At 38.8% G+C, this 14,537-nt stretch overlaps 1 protein-coding gene across 1 annotated transcript in view; it reads left to right on the top strand.

Moving 5' to 3' along the window:
- Positions 1–779: 779 nt before the first annotated feature.
- Positions 780–14,537, top strand: part of LOC129237669 (neprilysin-1) — a 59,294-nt gene continuing 45,536 nt past the window's right edge. The window contains exon 1 of the mRNA XM_054872544.1: positions 780–1,555. Within this exon, the coding sequence (XP_054728519.1) occupies positions 952–1,555 (604 nt within the window). The 5' untranslated portion in view covers positions 780–951. The remainder of the gene's footprint in view (positions 1,556–14,537) is intronic.

Below are 14,537 nucleotides of genomic sequence, written 5' to 3'. Positions count from 1 at the left end.
TTGTATAAATTTTGAATCTTGGATTGAAATTGTTTTTGTTAGACAATGAGATATACTTTTATAACAAACAAAAAATTATAGTGCACTTTCAAAAACCAGAAGAAAAATAGTCAAACCCGGTCAAAACGTAGATGTGTGGGATGTACTTATATGTATATACCTATGTTCATTATACATTTATGTATATGTAAACGAAGACGCAAAATTAAACATCCAATTTTCTTTTTGAATAACTTTTTTAGTGAATAAAAAACGATTTTGAGGGATAGGAATATCTATTCGGATCATTATGCGCTCCATTGCTTGTCTGTTCGTATACTGCAGTTGTGTAATTCACAAGTGTCAAATATGATAGACGTACCACCCCTTTTGCAAAAATTATAATTCTCTCGATATGGTGATTAATTTTGTGCCATCTGGTATTATTTAGGTACATATATAGCTATCATGTTGAGAATTACTCGTTTCCAATCATTAGAAGTATAAATATTTTGTTTTTTTATCAAGTCTTTCTGAACTCGTAATAAAATTAACAACAAATATTTGAGAAAAAGTTAGGAAGACACATATTTATTACCAAATGGCAAACAATGCTGAATATCAAATTGGGAACTAGGGTTTTTTTAAAGGTTTCAGAATTTTATTTCAAGTGTTAATTGGGTATATGCATAAATACATACATACATAGTCGATAATGCAGCGCTTTTTTGTTCATTTATTTACAAATAAACACATAAATCATCCGATCAATTAAATAATAACTAACCTAACAGGTGTCTATTGATTTCTGAAACCCGTTAGTGATAAAATTTTGAGCACTCAATGACCGCAGCAACTAAAGTGAAAAACAACTAAAACAAAAACGGTAATTACAAGTGAAGTTTTGTGAAAAAAAACGCGTCAGAAGTTTATTACGCCGGCTGTTGCGTGCAGATCCAACAAGTCGCGGTTATGCCTGAAACGAATAAATTGTTGAATAATGGTTTCCTACGCACACCGCACATCTTTGGCGTAAGCAGTGGTGCAACAATGGAAGACGGTGGTGCGTCAACTGCCGTTTCGCCCCTACTTGCCGATAGCAGCGGCATCGCAACGACTGCACTTATTGATGACAAACTATCTAACCTGCAGCAGAATAGCAAGAATTTAAACAACAGTGCCGCGAACAATGGGCCACACGTCAAGTTGCCCACGGTGGTGTATTTAGGCACTGACAGCGGCGGTGGCGGTAATGTTGTTGGTGGTGTAGGTACGAGTATCCCTGGTAGTGGAACTCGTACTGCTCTTCAGCGTAATGCACCCTCGCCCTACCAAAGCACCACAACTCCCATGCGTCCCAGCCACCACACCCATCCAAACCAGCATAGCGATTGGTTGATGAAGGAGCCAACACAAAGACGTCGCTTTATAATTTTAGCTGCAGCTTTTACTGTACTCGGCGCGGCGATCGGCGCATTGGCGATCTACTTTGCTGGTAGCTATAGTTGTCACTCGCTATCCACAGCTGGCACGGGAGTGAGCTTGGAAAGTCGTAGAATGAATACAGAGTATGGAGGTAAGTAAAGTTGGAGGAGTTAATGCATATTTATTTATACAAATACAGAAAGTTTTCTTCCTTCCTCTTTGTAAAGTTGTACCAGTTTTTCATGCCTTGTGTAGATAATTTCTTATGTACCATTGTTTTTGTGGCTCACTAAATGAAGCATTTGATAAGAACCAATTGAATGACTGCCAATTCACCTCAGTTTCTCGCTCAGTAATGTTGTAAATCCATGGCGTTTAAAAACTAAGAAATTTCAAGGAGCTTATGTTGCCTAGATATATTAGAATACCAAGTTGAGTCTTACTCAGGAATCTCGTTCTAATTCTGTTGAGTTACAACTGCGAAATGTTATGTATGAAGTGTTCTAGTGCAAATATGACTGCGTGAGCATCCAATGCCTGAAACCATTAATTAGCCTGGATATCTCTTTCTTTACTATTTTATAAAGAAGACAAGTTGTAGCAGAATTGCAAAACCTTCTACCTACGATTAACCAGGCTTTGCCAGTATAGAGAGATCCGACTCCTGTTAAATTCCATAAGCAAAAGAATCTCTTCCACGCCCGAAACATTTTTTAACTTTTAAATATTTCAGTGTCCTGCAAACAATCGCGGATATGTCTACGACCCAATTCCGTGACAAACTCCATGTACTATAATGATCGGAGTACATATTTTTGAGCCAAGAGCTTTTAGTACTGTTATTTTCACACTGTTTTATAAATTGCTTCATAGCTAAAACTTTCAACTGAAAAACACTCACTATGCCTGATAGACGCAAATAATTCTTAAGAATGCTTAATTGCTTAGAACCTTATACCTATTTCATAGCTGATTTGGAACTGACGTTCAAAGTGTCGTTGAGCATAGCTTTGTCGCCTCAGCTATAGAAATACATTCCGATCGTTGCCCATGTTCATAATTATAAGGTTATAGCTCGTATCCATAGCTTTATTTCAGACCAACAAACGCCGTATACATACATCCAGCCTATAAATTCTGGACACAGACCCCACTATATACCTAAAAAGTCACTGGAAGTGTAAAGATCTTCACAGTTTTTTTATGATGTTCTCTATCCGGTCTCTAGTACTCTACCTACTTCTTCTTCTTAATTGGCGCGATAACCGCTTACGCGATTTTGGCCGAGCTTAACAAAGCGCGCCAGTTGTTTCTTTCTCGTGCTAACCGGCGCCAGTTGGACACACCAAGTGAAGCCATGTCCTCTTCACCTGATCTATCCAACGCAAAGGAGGCTTTCCTCTTTCTCTGCTACCAACAGCTGGTACCGCATCGAATACTTTCAGAGCGTTTGTATCCATTCGAACGGCATGACCAAGCCAACGTAGCCGCTGGATCTTTATTCGCTGCCCTATGACTATGTCGTTGTGAAGCTCATACAGCTCATCCTTCCATCGCCTGCAATATTCGTCGTTGCCAACGTGCAAAGGTCCGAAAATCTTCCGCAGAATCTTTCTCTGAAACACTCCAAGCGTCGCTTTATCGGGTGTTGTCATCGTCCACGCTTCTGCGCCATACGTTAGGACGGGCATGATGACAGCCTTGTAGAGTATTAGTTTTGTTCGTCGAGAGAGGACTTTATTACTCAGTTGCCTACTTAGTCCAAACTAGCACTTATTGGCAAGAGAGATTCTACGTTGGATTTCCAGGCTGACATTGTTATATGTGTTAATGCTAGTTCCTAAATAAACGAAGTCTTTTACAACCTCGAAATCATAACTGTCAACAGGGACGTGAGTACGCCGATTGTTTGTTTGAAGGCAGGAGATACTTCGTTTTGTCCTCGTTCACCACCAAAACCATTCGCCTTGCCTCTTTATCCGGTTTGGAGGAGACAGATATAACAGCGCGGTTGTTAAGGCCAATGTTAAAAATAATCGGCATACGCCAACAATTGTAGGCCCTTATGAAATATTGCTAAGGATTAATTTCTACGGCTCGTACGATGCTCTCCAAAGTCAGGTTAAAGGTCACACGACAGCGAGTCACCCCGTCTGAAGCCTCGTTTGGTATCAAACGGCTCGGAGAGATTCTTCTCAGTTCTAACGGCGCTACTGGTGTTGAGCAACATCCTTTTGCAAAGCCGTATTAGTTTTGTGGGGATACCAAATTCAAACATCGCGGCATACAGATAACTCCTTTTTGTACTGTCGAATGCAGCTTTGAAGTCGACGAAAAGAGGGTGTGTGTCGATTCTCCTTTCATGGGTCTTGCCCAAGATTTGGCGTATTGTAAATATTTGGTCGATTGTGGATTTTCAAAGTCTAAAGCCACACTGATAAGGTCCAATCAGTTGGTTGATAGTGGGCCTCAGCCTTTCACCCAATACGCTCGCTAGAACCTTATAGGCGATATTTAGAAGACTAATCCCGCGGTAATTGGCACAGATTGCAGGACCACCCTTCTTATGGATTGGGCACACTTAAATTCCAATCGGCAGGCATGCTTTCATCCGACCATATTTTGCATAGGAGTTGATGCATGCACCTTACCAGCTCCTCGCCGCCATGTTTGAATAGATTTGTAATTGTAATTACTGCTGGTACCACGATTCCTTGTTTTACGCTGTTTAATTTTGAATAATCTTTCGTTTTCTATGCAATAAGTTCAAATTTGGCTGGAACACGCTGCAGCGTTGCTTTTTACTTACCAAAGCTTCTGTGATATTTTGAAAAACTCCAGCTGCAAAGTAATGAAAGAAAGGGTCAACTACTTAAAAGACGAGTTAAAAGAATGCACTGGTTATTCCGGAGATAACTCTCAAGTTTGAAATAATCACTTCAGCAGTTGCATTTCTATTTGTTCAAGTGTAAAAAATATCAATTCGTCTCTGCAATCACCTTCTCCTTTGAATAAAATCTTTTTCTCCGCCAACCTTTTCTTTAAATTGTGGAACAAATAGTAGTCCGAGGGAACGGAGAGAGCCAAGTCTGAGGAATAGGGGGTTGCGATACGAGTTGCAACCCTATTTCCATTAACTTTGCGACCATAATTGCTGTTGCGTGAGCTGATGCGTCGTCGTGATAGAAGATCACTGGACTTCCTCGATTCAAACGAATGCCAAACACAAAGAAATAGACCGATCTGACTGAATTTTGATGCGTGCTCTTTCAAGAGCTACTAACTAAACATAAACTCGATAACCGCCAGTAGTACCATCTCTCGGACTTTGCGCGGATTTTTCAAACGACCTGCAAGTTCAACTATTTCTGCCAAAACGAGTTTTTTGAGGATTTCGCCTTAATCGGCTGAACAATCACAGTCTTAAATTGTGAACAAAATATACCACTCATAAGTCATTGTTCTTCTTTGTGAAGAGGCCACTTAAATAGATGATATCTCTCCCATAAACATCTATGGTATTTTTCGTTGCTTAGGGAAGAGCTTAAGCACGCCAAGAATCAAAATTTTTCCATAGTTGATGTTTTTTCCTTTTCTTTTTGTTTATCTGGCGATATCTCAAAGGTTAATGAACCGATTTGACTGCGACTTAGTATTATTTCTAGTTGTATTAAGGCCGCCGCAGTAGCCGAATGGGTTTGTGCGTGACTACTATTCTGAACTTAGAGAGAGAGAACGTAGGTTCGAATCTCGGTGAAAAACCAAAATGAAGAAAAAGTTGTTTTCTAGTAGCGGTCGCCCCTCGCCAGGTAATGGCAAACCACCGAGTGTAGTTCTGCCATGAAAAAGCTCCTCATAAAATACAATATATCTGCGTTAGGGCTCGGCTTGAAACTGTAGGTCCCTCCATTTGTGGAACAACATAACGACGCACGCCACAAATAGGAGGAGGAGCTCCGCCAAAACCCCAAAAAGGGTGTACGTGTCAATTATATGTATGCATATATATAAATATATATATTGAGGCGCCAAATAATGCTAAGTAAAAATAATCCTCTGTGAACCCTTTCATTCTGCTATTTTTTACCTCTTAGCTTATACATTGCAGAGATCGCACGTTTCTATGCCTTCGTTTTTAACGACTCGGCCAAATTGGAGCTCCATACAGAAAGCGTGGACATATCATGTTCATTAGAAGAGGTCAACGCAATTACTTGTTTCCTGAAGCGTTTGTTTTTATCTACACGCGTGTATATATGTATGCTATTGATGTCCTTACTGATTTGAGTTGTGGCACCGTTAAACTTTTCCATAACCTTTCCATTTTTTATTCATTCGTTCTTAAAGTGTTAAAATTGTGCAATACAATATTTATAGGTGCAAACATACATACAGGTGCACAGTATATTGCTATTTCTCGACGAGGTAACTGGGTCAGTGCTTAATAAAATCGAAAAACGTTTCAACGTTATAATTGCATTCTTTGCGATTCTATTCCATTTCATTCGACTCAACTCTATTATATTATGTGAAATGTGTTTATCTTCAAACTGCCAACAGTCAACCAACAGACTAACCAACTAACCGAGAAAACCACCGTCAAGCAGTCGTCTAAACAAACAGGCTTCCGTGGTACCCATTCAACTGAACAACCAATTCGGGCGTACATTTAATATCCGCACTTTCTTCCATTATTGCCGCTTCTGCATTTGCTACGTTTTACGTTTGTGTTGGCCCGAGGCGATGACGACACATTCAACAGGCAGTAGAACGCCCAACAGGTGGGCAAACAGCCAAGTACACATACGAACCATCGAACGAGTGGCTTAGGTATACTACTACTTATACATATTTATACGTAGATATGTTTAAGTGGATATGCAAATGCTTACATATGTATGTTTTGTATATATGAAAATACTGAAAGCAAGTATAAGTTCAGGCGGAATCGAAGTTTTGTGTACTCTGCGCACGTTTTACGGAAATGTTATTGTGATTAGTGATTAATTTTGGCAAAAATTATACAAATATCTTAACTATGTACATGTATGTGCCTATACATATACATGTATGTATATATGTATATTATATTTATAATTATCGCTTGTTAAGTGATTGGTATAGCTTCTTCTCGTATTTGTGTTGGGTGTCCTGATGTTGTTCTGTAGATGTCCTACAGTTTCGCCTCGGAACGATAAATGCATTTTATGGTATGATTTTTCACGGCAGAAATACATCTGGGGGTTTCCATTACCTTTGTTTCCATTGCCTATGTTTTCATTTAAGAGAAAACTTTTTCTATGACTCGACATTTGACGCCCATTAGCAACAGCAAACCATTAATCACATTCTGCTACTGCTGCCGTCTTAGAACTATTAGTTATTTAATGAGTTGTGGCGGTTTAGTAAACAAACGAACCTAAACCAGATGGCAACACCATCATACGAAGACTTGGTAATACTTATATTTTCCCATCGATTAAAGCATCTAACACCACCGCGGAAACCGAATTGTCATTGTTAAGGCCTCTTCTATTCGCCATTTCCCCGCTCGCTATCTCTATGCTCGATTAACTTGATGAAGAATTTGCCTACGAAAGCAACAACAAAGTTATCGAGTAAGATACGCCGCTAGCGAATATGGCTATAGCTCATTAGGCCGCACTGCCTTACCAACACATGTAATTTAAGGCCGCGCTCTACCGCGTTGCCGACATATGTTCATTTGCTTCATCTATCCGCCACTTGCTAGGTCTTATCGAAAAAAAAGAGACCTTTATACATTTCTCCTCCTTTTACTTTTTTTTCTGACGCCACCGAAAAAAGGAGGTTTTTCCTTAAAATACAATTCGAGGAATTGGACTTTCTAACCTAACTATTTACTAACTGCAGTTATTGGACATTTTCATAGAATTTTTTTTTTATTGAAACCAAGAGGTCGCCGCAAAATTCGTACCAAAACTGCTAAATTTCGACCAAAAGCAGCATCGCATGAACATTTCTAATGAGATTTTGGACCCTATCCACGACGGCCCAAATTTGCTCCAGAGGGTCATAACAGGTGACGAATCGTGAGTTTATGGTTATGACGTGGAAACCAATCATCTCAATGGAAGCTGCCGCACGAACCAAGACCGAAAAAGCGCGCCAAGTTCGGTCGAATGTAAAAGTTTTGTTTACCGCTTTCTTCGATTGCAGGGGCGTTTTGCATTAGAGTTATTGCCACAGGGTAAAACGGTCAATAAGGAATATTACCTAAAAGTTATGCGCAACTTACGCGAAGCCATCCGCCAGAAACGCCCGGATTCTTGCAACACACATCGTTGTTTGTGCGTGACTTTTTGCCCAAAAACAACACACTAATGATGCCACAGCCACCGTATTCCCCAGATCTGCCCCCGAAACTAAAAAGGCCTATGAAAAGACGACGCTACGCTATGATTGACGAGATAAAGACGGCATCGAAGGAGGAGCTGAACAAGATAAAAAAAAAGATTTTTTGAAGTGCTTCGGATATTGGAAAAAACGTCTCATGGGGATTACTTTGAAGGAGACAAAATAGATATTAATGAATAAATAAATAGATTTTGAAAAACACAAAATTCGCGATACTTTTTGAACACACCTCGTATATCTATGACGTGCTCAGGTCACCAGGTCAGAGCTGTATGGTAGCACAACTGGTAGTAGTTTCGACTACGAAGTCAGATCGGAAACGTAAAACTGAAATTCGCTCCCACCTTTTCGTAAAGACGACCCCTTAGAGAGTATCGTGGTATTAATGGTTTAACGGCGAAAATCGCGAAAATCGTGCAGAGTCTTTTTGACTCGATGTAGAGTTGCCATGCAATCGAGTGCCGGACTCAAAATAAGGCAGAAGTTTAGATAGGCTTTGAACTGCACCCAGGTGGCGGGCGTGGCCATTCCACTGTACCATTTAGTAAAGTAAATGATTTTAGCGTTGGGCCGCTTATCAACACACTAATTTAACCCGCTATGCTTGTAACCATCCCACAGAGCCAACTTCGGCAGGTACGCACGTAAAGTATATCGGGCGCTATAGATAAGGAAAATTGCATAGATTTAACTGAAATAAATAAATGTAAATATTATTAAATATATCATTGCATTTCCATGAGGTACTTTTAGGCGTTTCCATTGCAAATGAAAAATAAAAGGCAGTATGACAATCAGCCGCCGTAGCCGAATGGGTTGGTGCGTGAATACCATTCGGAATTCAGAGAGAAATGAAGAAAAAGTTTTTTCTAATAGCGATCACCCCTCGGTAGGCAATGGCAAGCCTACAAGTGTATTTCTGCAATGAAAAAGCTCCTCATAAAAAATATCTGCCGTTCGGAGTCGGCTTGAAACTGTAGGTCCCTCTATTTGTGGAACAACATTACGACGCACGCCACAAATAAAAGGAGGAGCTCGGCCAAACACCCAGAAAGGTTGTACGCGCCAATTATATATATATATATATATATATATATATATTATATAAAAGGACTATGAATAAGTTCGTGAAACTTTATTGACGTAAAATGGTTACAAATTTAATATTCAAAGTATTGTCCATCGCTTACTACTCCTTTTTCCCATCTTTCTGGCAATTCACGGATTCCCTTTGTGAAAAATTCGGTCGGTTTTGCCGCAATCCACGAATCGATCCATTTTTTGACTTCATCGTAATTACGGAAGTGCTGGTCAGCCAGGCCATGTTGCATCGATCGGAAGAGATAGTAATCGGATGGCGCAAGGTCTGGACTATACGGCGGGTGGGGTAGGACATCCCATTTGAGCGTTTCTAAGTATGTTTTGACCACTTGTGCAAAATGTGGCCGAGCATTGTCATGTTGCAAAATAACTTTGTCGTGTCTATCGGCGTATTGCGGCCGTTTTTCTCGCAGTGCTCGGCTCAAACGCATCAATTGTCGTCGGTAGACATCCCCCGTAATCGTTTCATTCGGTTTCAGTAGCTCATAATACACAACACCCAGCTGGTCCTACCAGATACACAGCATAACCTTCAGGCCATGAATATTCTGCGCCGACGTCGATGTTGAAGCATGGCCAGGGTATCCATACGTTGCCCGACGTTTTGGATTGTCGTAATGGACCCACTTTTCATCGCCAGTCACAATTCGATGCAAAAAACCCTTTCTTTTGTGCCGTTGAAGCAGTTGTTCGCATGCCATAAAACGGCGTTCAACGTCTCTTGGCTGCAATTCATACGGCACCCAATGGCCTACCTTTCGGATCATTCCCATGGCTTTTAAACGTTTGGAAATGGTTGATTGATCAACTCCCAAAGTTTTTGCAACCTCTTCTTGCGTTTGAGCCGGATCTTGATCGAGCAATTCCTCCAATTCGGTATCCATGAACTTTGGCGGCGCACCCTCGCGTTCTTCGTCTTCCAAGCCAAAATCACCACTTTTAAAGCGTGCAAACCACTTCTGGCACGTTCGCTCAGCTAGAGCATGCTCACCATAAACTTCCACCAAGATACGATGACTTTCGGCTGCTTTTTTCTTCATATTAAAATAATGAAGAAGAATTCCCCGCAAAAACACATTATTTGGCACGAAATTCGACATTTTCAAGTGTGGTAAAAATATTGTTGTTTACGCTTCAAATAAAAAACTTATACTGACGTTTGTGCCTTACGACAGTAGCTCTCCAATGAATGTTTGGAATGTGGATCGATGGAATAATAATCAAGTTACGCCATCTGTTGTAAAACCGCACGAACTTATCGATAGACCTATTATATATATATATTTTCCCGTGGTTCCTAGGTGGAACAAAGGGCCTCATATATATATATTAGGGCGGCTCGATTTAAAAATCGCTCATTGCTCTATGAAAATCGTATTCTAGGGATCAAAATAAGAAACTTTGCCGAAGGAACCATACCCCAATTTGGGTCGAACGAAAAATCCCACTTTGACCCATTTAGAGTGCTCCAATAGAGTCCGAATGTATGAACGACCTCCACTAACTTTGGACCGCCAATCCACCTATGCCAGTGGCACACCCTCTGGAACTCCCCTGGGGGGTTCTCCATACAATCATTTCAAAATATCACCATTTTTGGCCTTTACATGAGAAAAGAAACTAAAAAGTTCGACCCAAATTGGGGGACATCAGAATTCGTTTTAGAGGTATGGTTCCTTCGTCAAAGTTTCTTATTTTGATCCCTAGAATATGATTTTCACAGAGCAATGGGCGATTTTTTTGCCTCCCCACAAATCGACCCGGCCTAATATATATATATATATATATATATATATATGTACTAGCAAACCCGGCCCCCTTCGCTGGGCACACTAAAATAGAATAGATATGGTTTAGAACAGAAAATATATGCTTTTCATATTATTTATTTCTTTATTCTTTATTCAAGCGCTTTGGCATTAACAATATTTTTTGTTTTTCTATTTGTTTTTGAGTAAATATAAAATATAAATTGAAAATCAGGAAAAAAGAAGATTGTTTTTAAATTTCAAATCAACGCATATGATCATCCATGAATTTTTCGTTTCAATTTATATGTTTTATTAAGCATTGGAGCTTTTTTAACCATTATCCATTTATATTTAAAAAAAAAAAAAAACGAAAAAAATTTTTTTTCCACGAACACATAATTTCATTCGGATTTCACATTAAATTCTCAAATTTCGTAAGAAATTATTCACTGTTCCAAAATCCGCTCCAAAAAAATTCACAAACAATTTTTACATGTTGCACTTACTTTTTCCTTATGGCATCCAAATCAGAAAGAAATATTGACACATTGTCAATTGACAGTTCAGTTCCACCCCAAGCGTTAAAAAAGTAAGCGACATTATGGCTGGTTCAAAAGAACGATGTACCCGTTGCCAGTGCTCCGAATTACAACCACATTTTACGAAACCCATTTTCAATACTTACTTAACAATGTGCGTAAGTTTGGTTTAATTCGGTGCAAAGACACGGCGGGTCCACGTTTTGGCATATATTTCGAGACCCTAGTCATCAATAGGTATGAAAATTACCCCGTATTAAAGCACTTATCAACAGCTTTCATTTGATACCCATATTGTACATACACAACCAAAGGTTACCCGGGTCCACGTTTTGACCTATATCTCGAGACCCCAGTCACGTAGCGGCATGAAAAATACTTTGTACTAAAGTAGTCACCAACAGCTTTCATTTGATACCCATATTGTACATACACGTCCGAAGGTTACCCGGGTCCACGTTTTGACCTATATCTCGGGACCCTATCTACCAATAGGTATTCAAACTATACGGAAATCATCTTCAACACCTACTTAACAATGTGTGTAAGTTTGGTTTAATTCGGTTCAAAGACACGGCGAGTCCACGTTTTAGCATATATTTCGAGACCCTAGTCATCAATAGGTATGAAAATTACCCCGTATTAAAGCACTTATCAACAGCTTTCATTTGATACCCATATTGTACATACACAACCAAAGGTTACCCGGGTCCACGTTTTGACCTATATCTCGAGACCCCAGTCACGTAGCGGCATGAAAAATACTTTGTACTAAAGTAGTCACCAACAGCTTTCATTTGATACCCATATTGTACATACACGTCCGAAGGTTACCCGGGTCCACGTTTTGACCTATATCTCGGGACCCTATCTACCAATAGGTATTCAAACTATACGGAAATCATCTTCAATACCTACTTAACAATGTGTGTAAGTTTGGTTTAATTCGGTTCAAAGACACGGCGAGTCCACGTTTTGGCATATATTTCGAGACCCTAGTCATCAATAGGTATGAAAATTACCCCGTATTAAAGCACTTATCAACAGCTTTCATTTGATACCCATATTGTACATATACAACCAAAGGTTACCCGGGTCCACGTTTTGACCTATATCTCGAGACCCCAGTCACAGAGCGGCATGAAAAATACTCTGGACTAAAGCATTCACCAACAGCTTCCATTTGATACCCATATTGTACATACACAACCAAAGGTTACTCGGGTTCACGTTTTGACCTATATCTCGAGACCCCAGTCACAGAGCGGCATGAAAAATACTCTGGACTAAAGCATTCACCAACAGCTTCCATTTGATACCCATATTGTACATACACATCCGAAGGTTACCCGGGTCCACGTTTTGACCTATATCTCGAGCCCTATTTCCAAAATAAAATATAATCCATGTTACTCGTGGATGATGTAGCTTTCGAATGGTGAAAGAATTTTTAAAATCGGTCCAGTAGTTTTTGAGCCTATTCGTAACAAACAAACAAACAAAGTTTTCCTCTTTATAATATTAGTATAGATATATATAACAATCAATTTTTATTGTCATGGTAATTTTTTCTCATTAATTATTGGAATATCAAATTTTTACATATAGGAAGATGAGAATAATTATTTTAAAATTTTTCATATTATTCTTAATTTTATATATGTATATAAAAATATGTATATAAGTTGAATCAAATCCAGATAGTTGTAACAAACACCCATTATATGAACAAATGGCCTAGTGGTGCGCTAGGTATGAAAACTAAGCGCGACATTGATGACTAGGAAAATAGCAGCAAGTTCATTTCCTTTATGTCACTCGTGAACTCTTTTTCATTCTACAAATACAATAACATTAAAATATATATTAATATACAAACACATATCTAAATATATATACGAGTGATATAGGCCAATGAATATATGTATGAAAAAGTATGTATTTATAAAAAAAGGCGATTTTCATACAAAATGAACAATGCAGTCGCCAATTTAAAGTCAAAAACATATTAGTTAAAAATACACACTTACATATGTAGTTATTTAGGGCTTAGTGGGCTGTTGAATCTCAGCAGACTATCAGCTTGGCTATCACTAAAGATTAGTAACTCTGTTCAAAAAAGGAATAATTGTTTCGACTCTTGAGCTCCGCGAAGGGAGATTTCTTTATACTTTGCCATCAAGCTTTGAGCCATCCAAATAAACGGCTATATTAGCAGTATTGTATTGTATTAAAATTAATTTAACGAACCAAGTTCAGAGCATAGCAATCTGTGCTTCTCGAAAGAAGGCTAAAAATATTTAGTATACAAGAATTTCTCTGGGGCAGTGGAAGCCGCCAGGCCTATGAATTTGAGTGCTCTATTTACGCAAGTCTGCCTTACTCAAAACAGGTCACTTCATACAGGAGAATAGATCTACAAATGCCTCTGGTTCTTACACAAGTAGAGATGACTTTATTATAGAGTCCCTCGCGTAATAAAGGGTTTTCTAATAACAGGTTTCATCTATCGCTATCGAGAGATGGTTAATGATTTTTTATGGCCGGAATTGGAGAATCTGGACAACGTTTATTTTTATATTTTTATATAATATATTTATTTATACAAGCAACGAAACCATTGATCTTTTACGGGAAAAGACCGGACCGTGTTATCTCTCAAAGAGTTGATCACAATTGGCCGCCGAGATCTTGTGATTTAACACCTCGTGACTTTTTTCTTTGATGTTATTTTCCACTATTAACGGCATACCTTACTCTTTATAATGAAATAAACATCCGATCATTTATATTAAAAAATAGCATTTTTCTTTGAATATCAAAATAAAACTTCTTATTACTAAGAGAGATTTTTCTTCCTTTCAGCTTCCTTTTCAGATTAGCGCTCTGTTTGAAAATATCACAATTTTTACTCTCTGCAAAGATTCGTTTGCACAGAAGTTGAGATTCCATAATAGTCTAAAAACAAAGTTTCTAGAAGTTTACTGAAGTAACAAGAAATTTATGACGTATTTTGAAACACTTTTTCCTGTCAGTTTATCTGGGAATTGATGAAACAAATTTGACTCATAGATTAAAATCGATTGATTTGGATGCAAGTCAACGCGCTTCATGTAAGACCACCAAGAGGAATTACTAGCTTGTTCAATGCGTTTTACGGTTCGATAAAAAAAAAAACACAAATGTATAGTTTTAAATACATTATTATGCAGTATAGTCTCCCTGCACATCACCAATTTAATAAATTCCATCTCTGAAGTGAGAATCTGGAAGGGCTGCAAAATACGCTTCCACTGCTGTTATGAACTCATCATTTTTTGGTCTGGAAACAGATGGAGGTCGAACT

The sequence above is a fragment of the Anastrepha obliqua genome, chromosome 2 (genome assembly GCF_027943255.1).
Source record: "Anastrepha obliqua isolate idAnaObli1 chromosome 2, idAnaObli1_1.0, whole genome shotgun sequence".
NCBI lineage: Eukaryota > Metazoa > Arthropoda > Insecta > Diptera > Tephritidae > Anastrepha > Anastrepha obliqua.
This window is presented reverse-complemented; position numbering and strand designations above follow the sequence as displayed.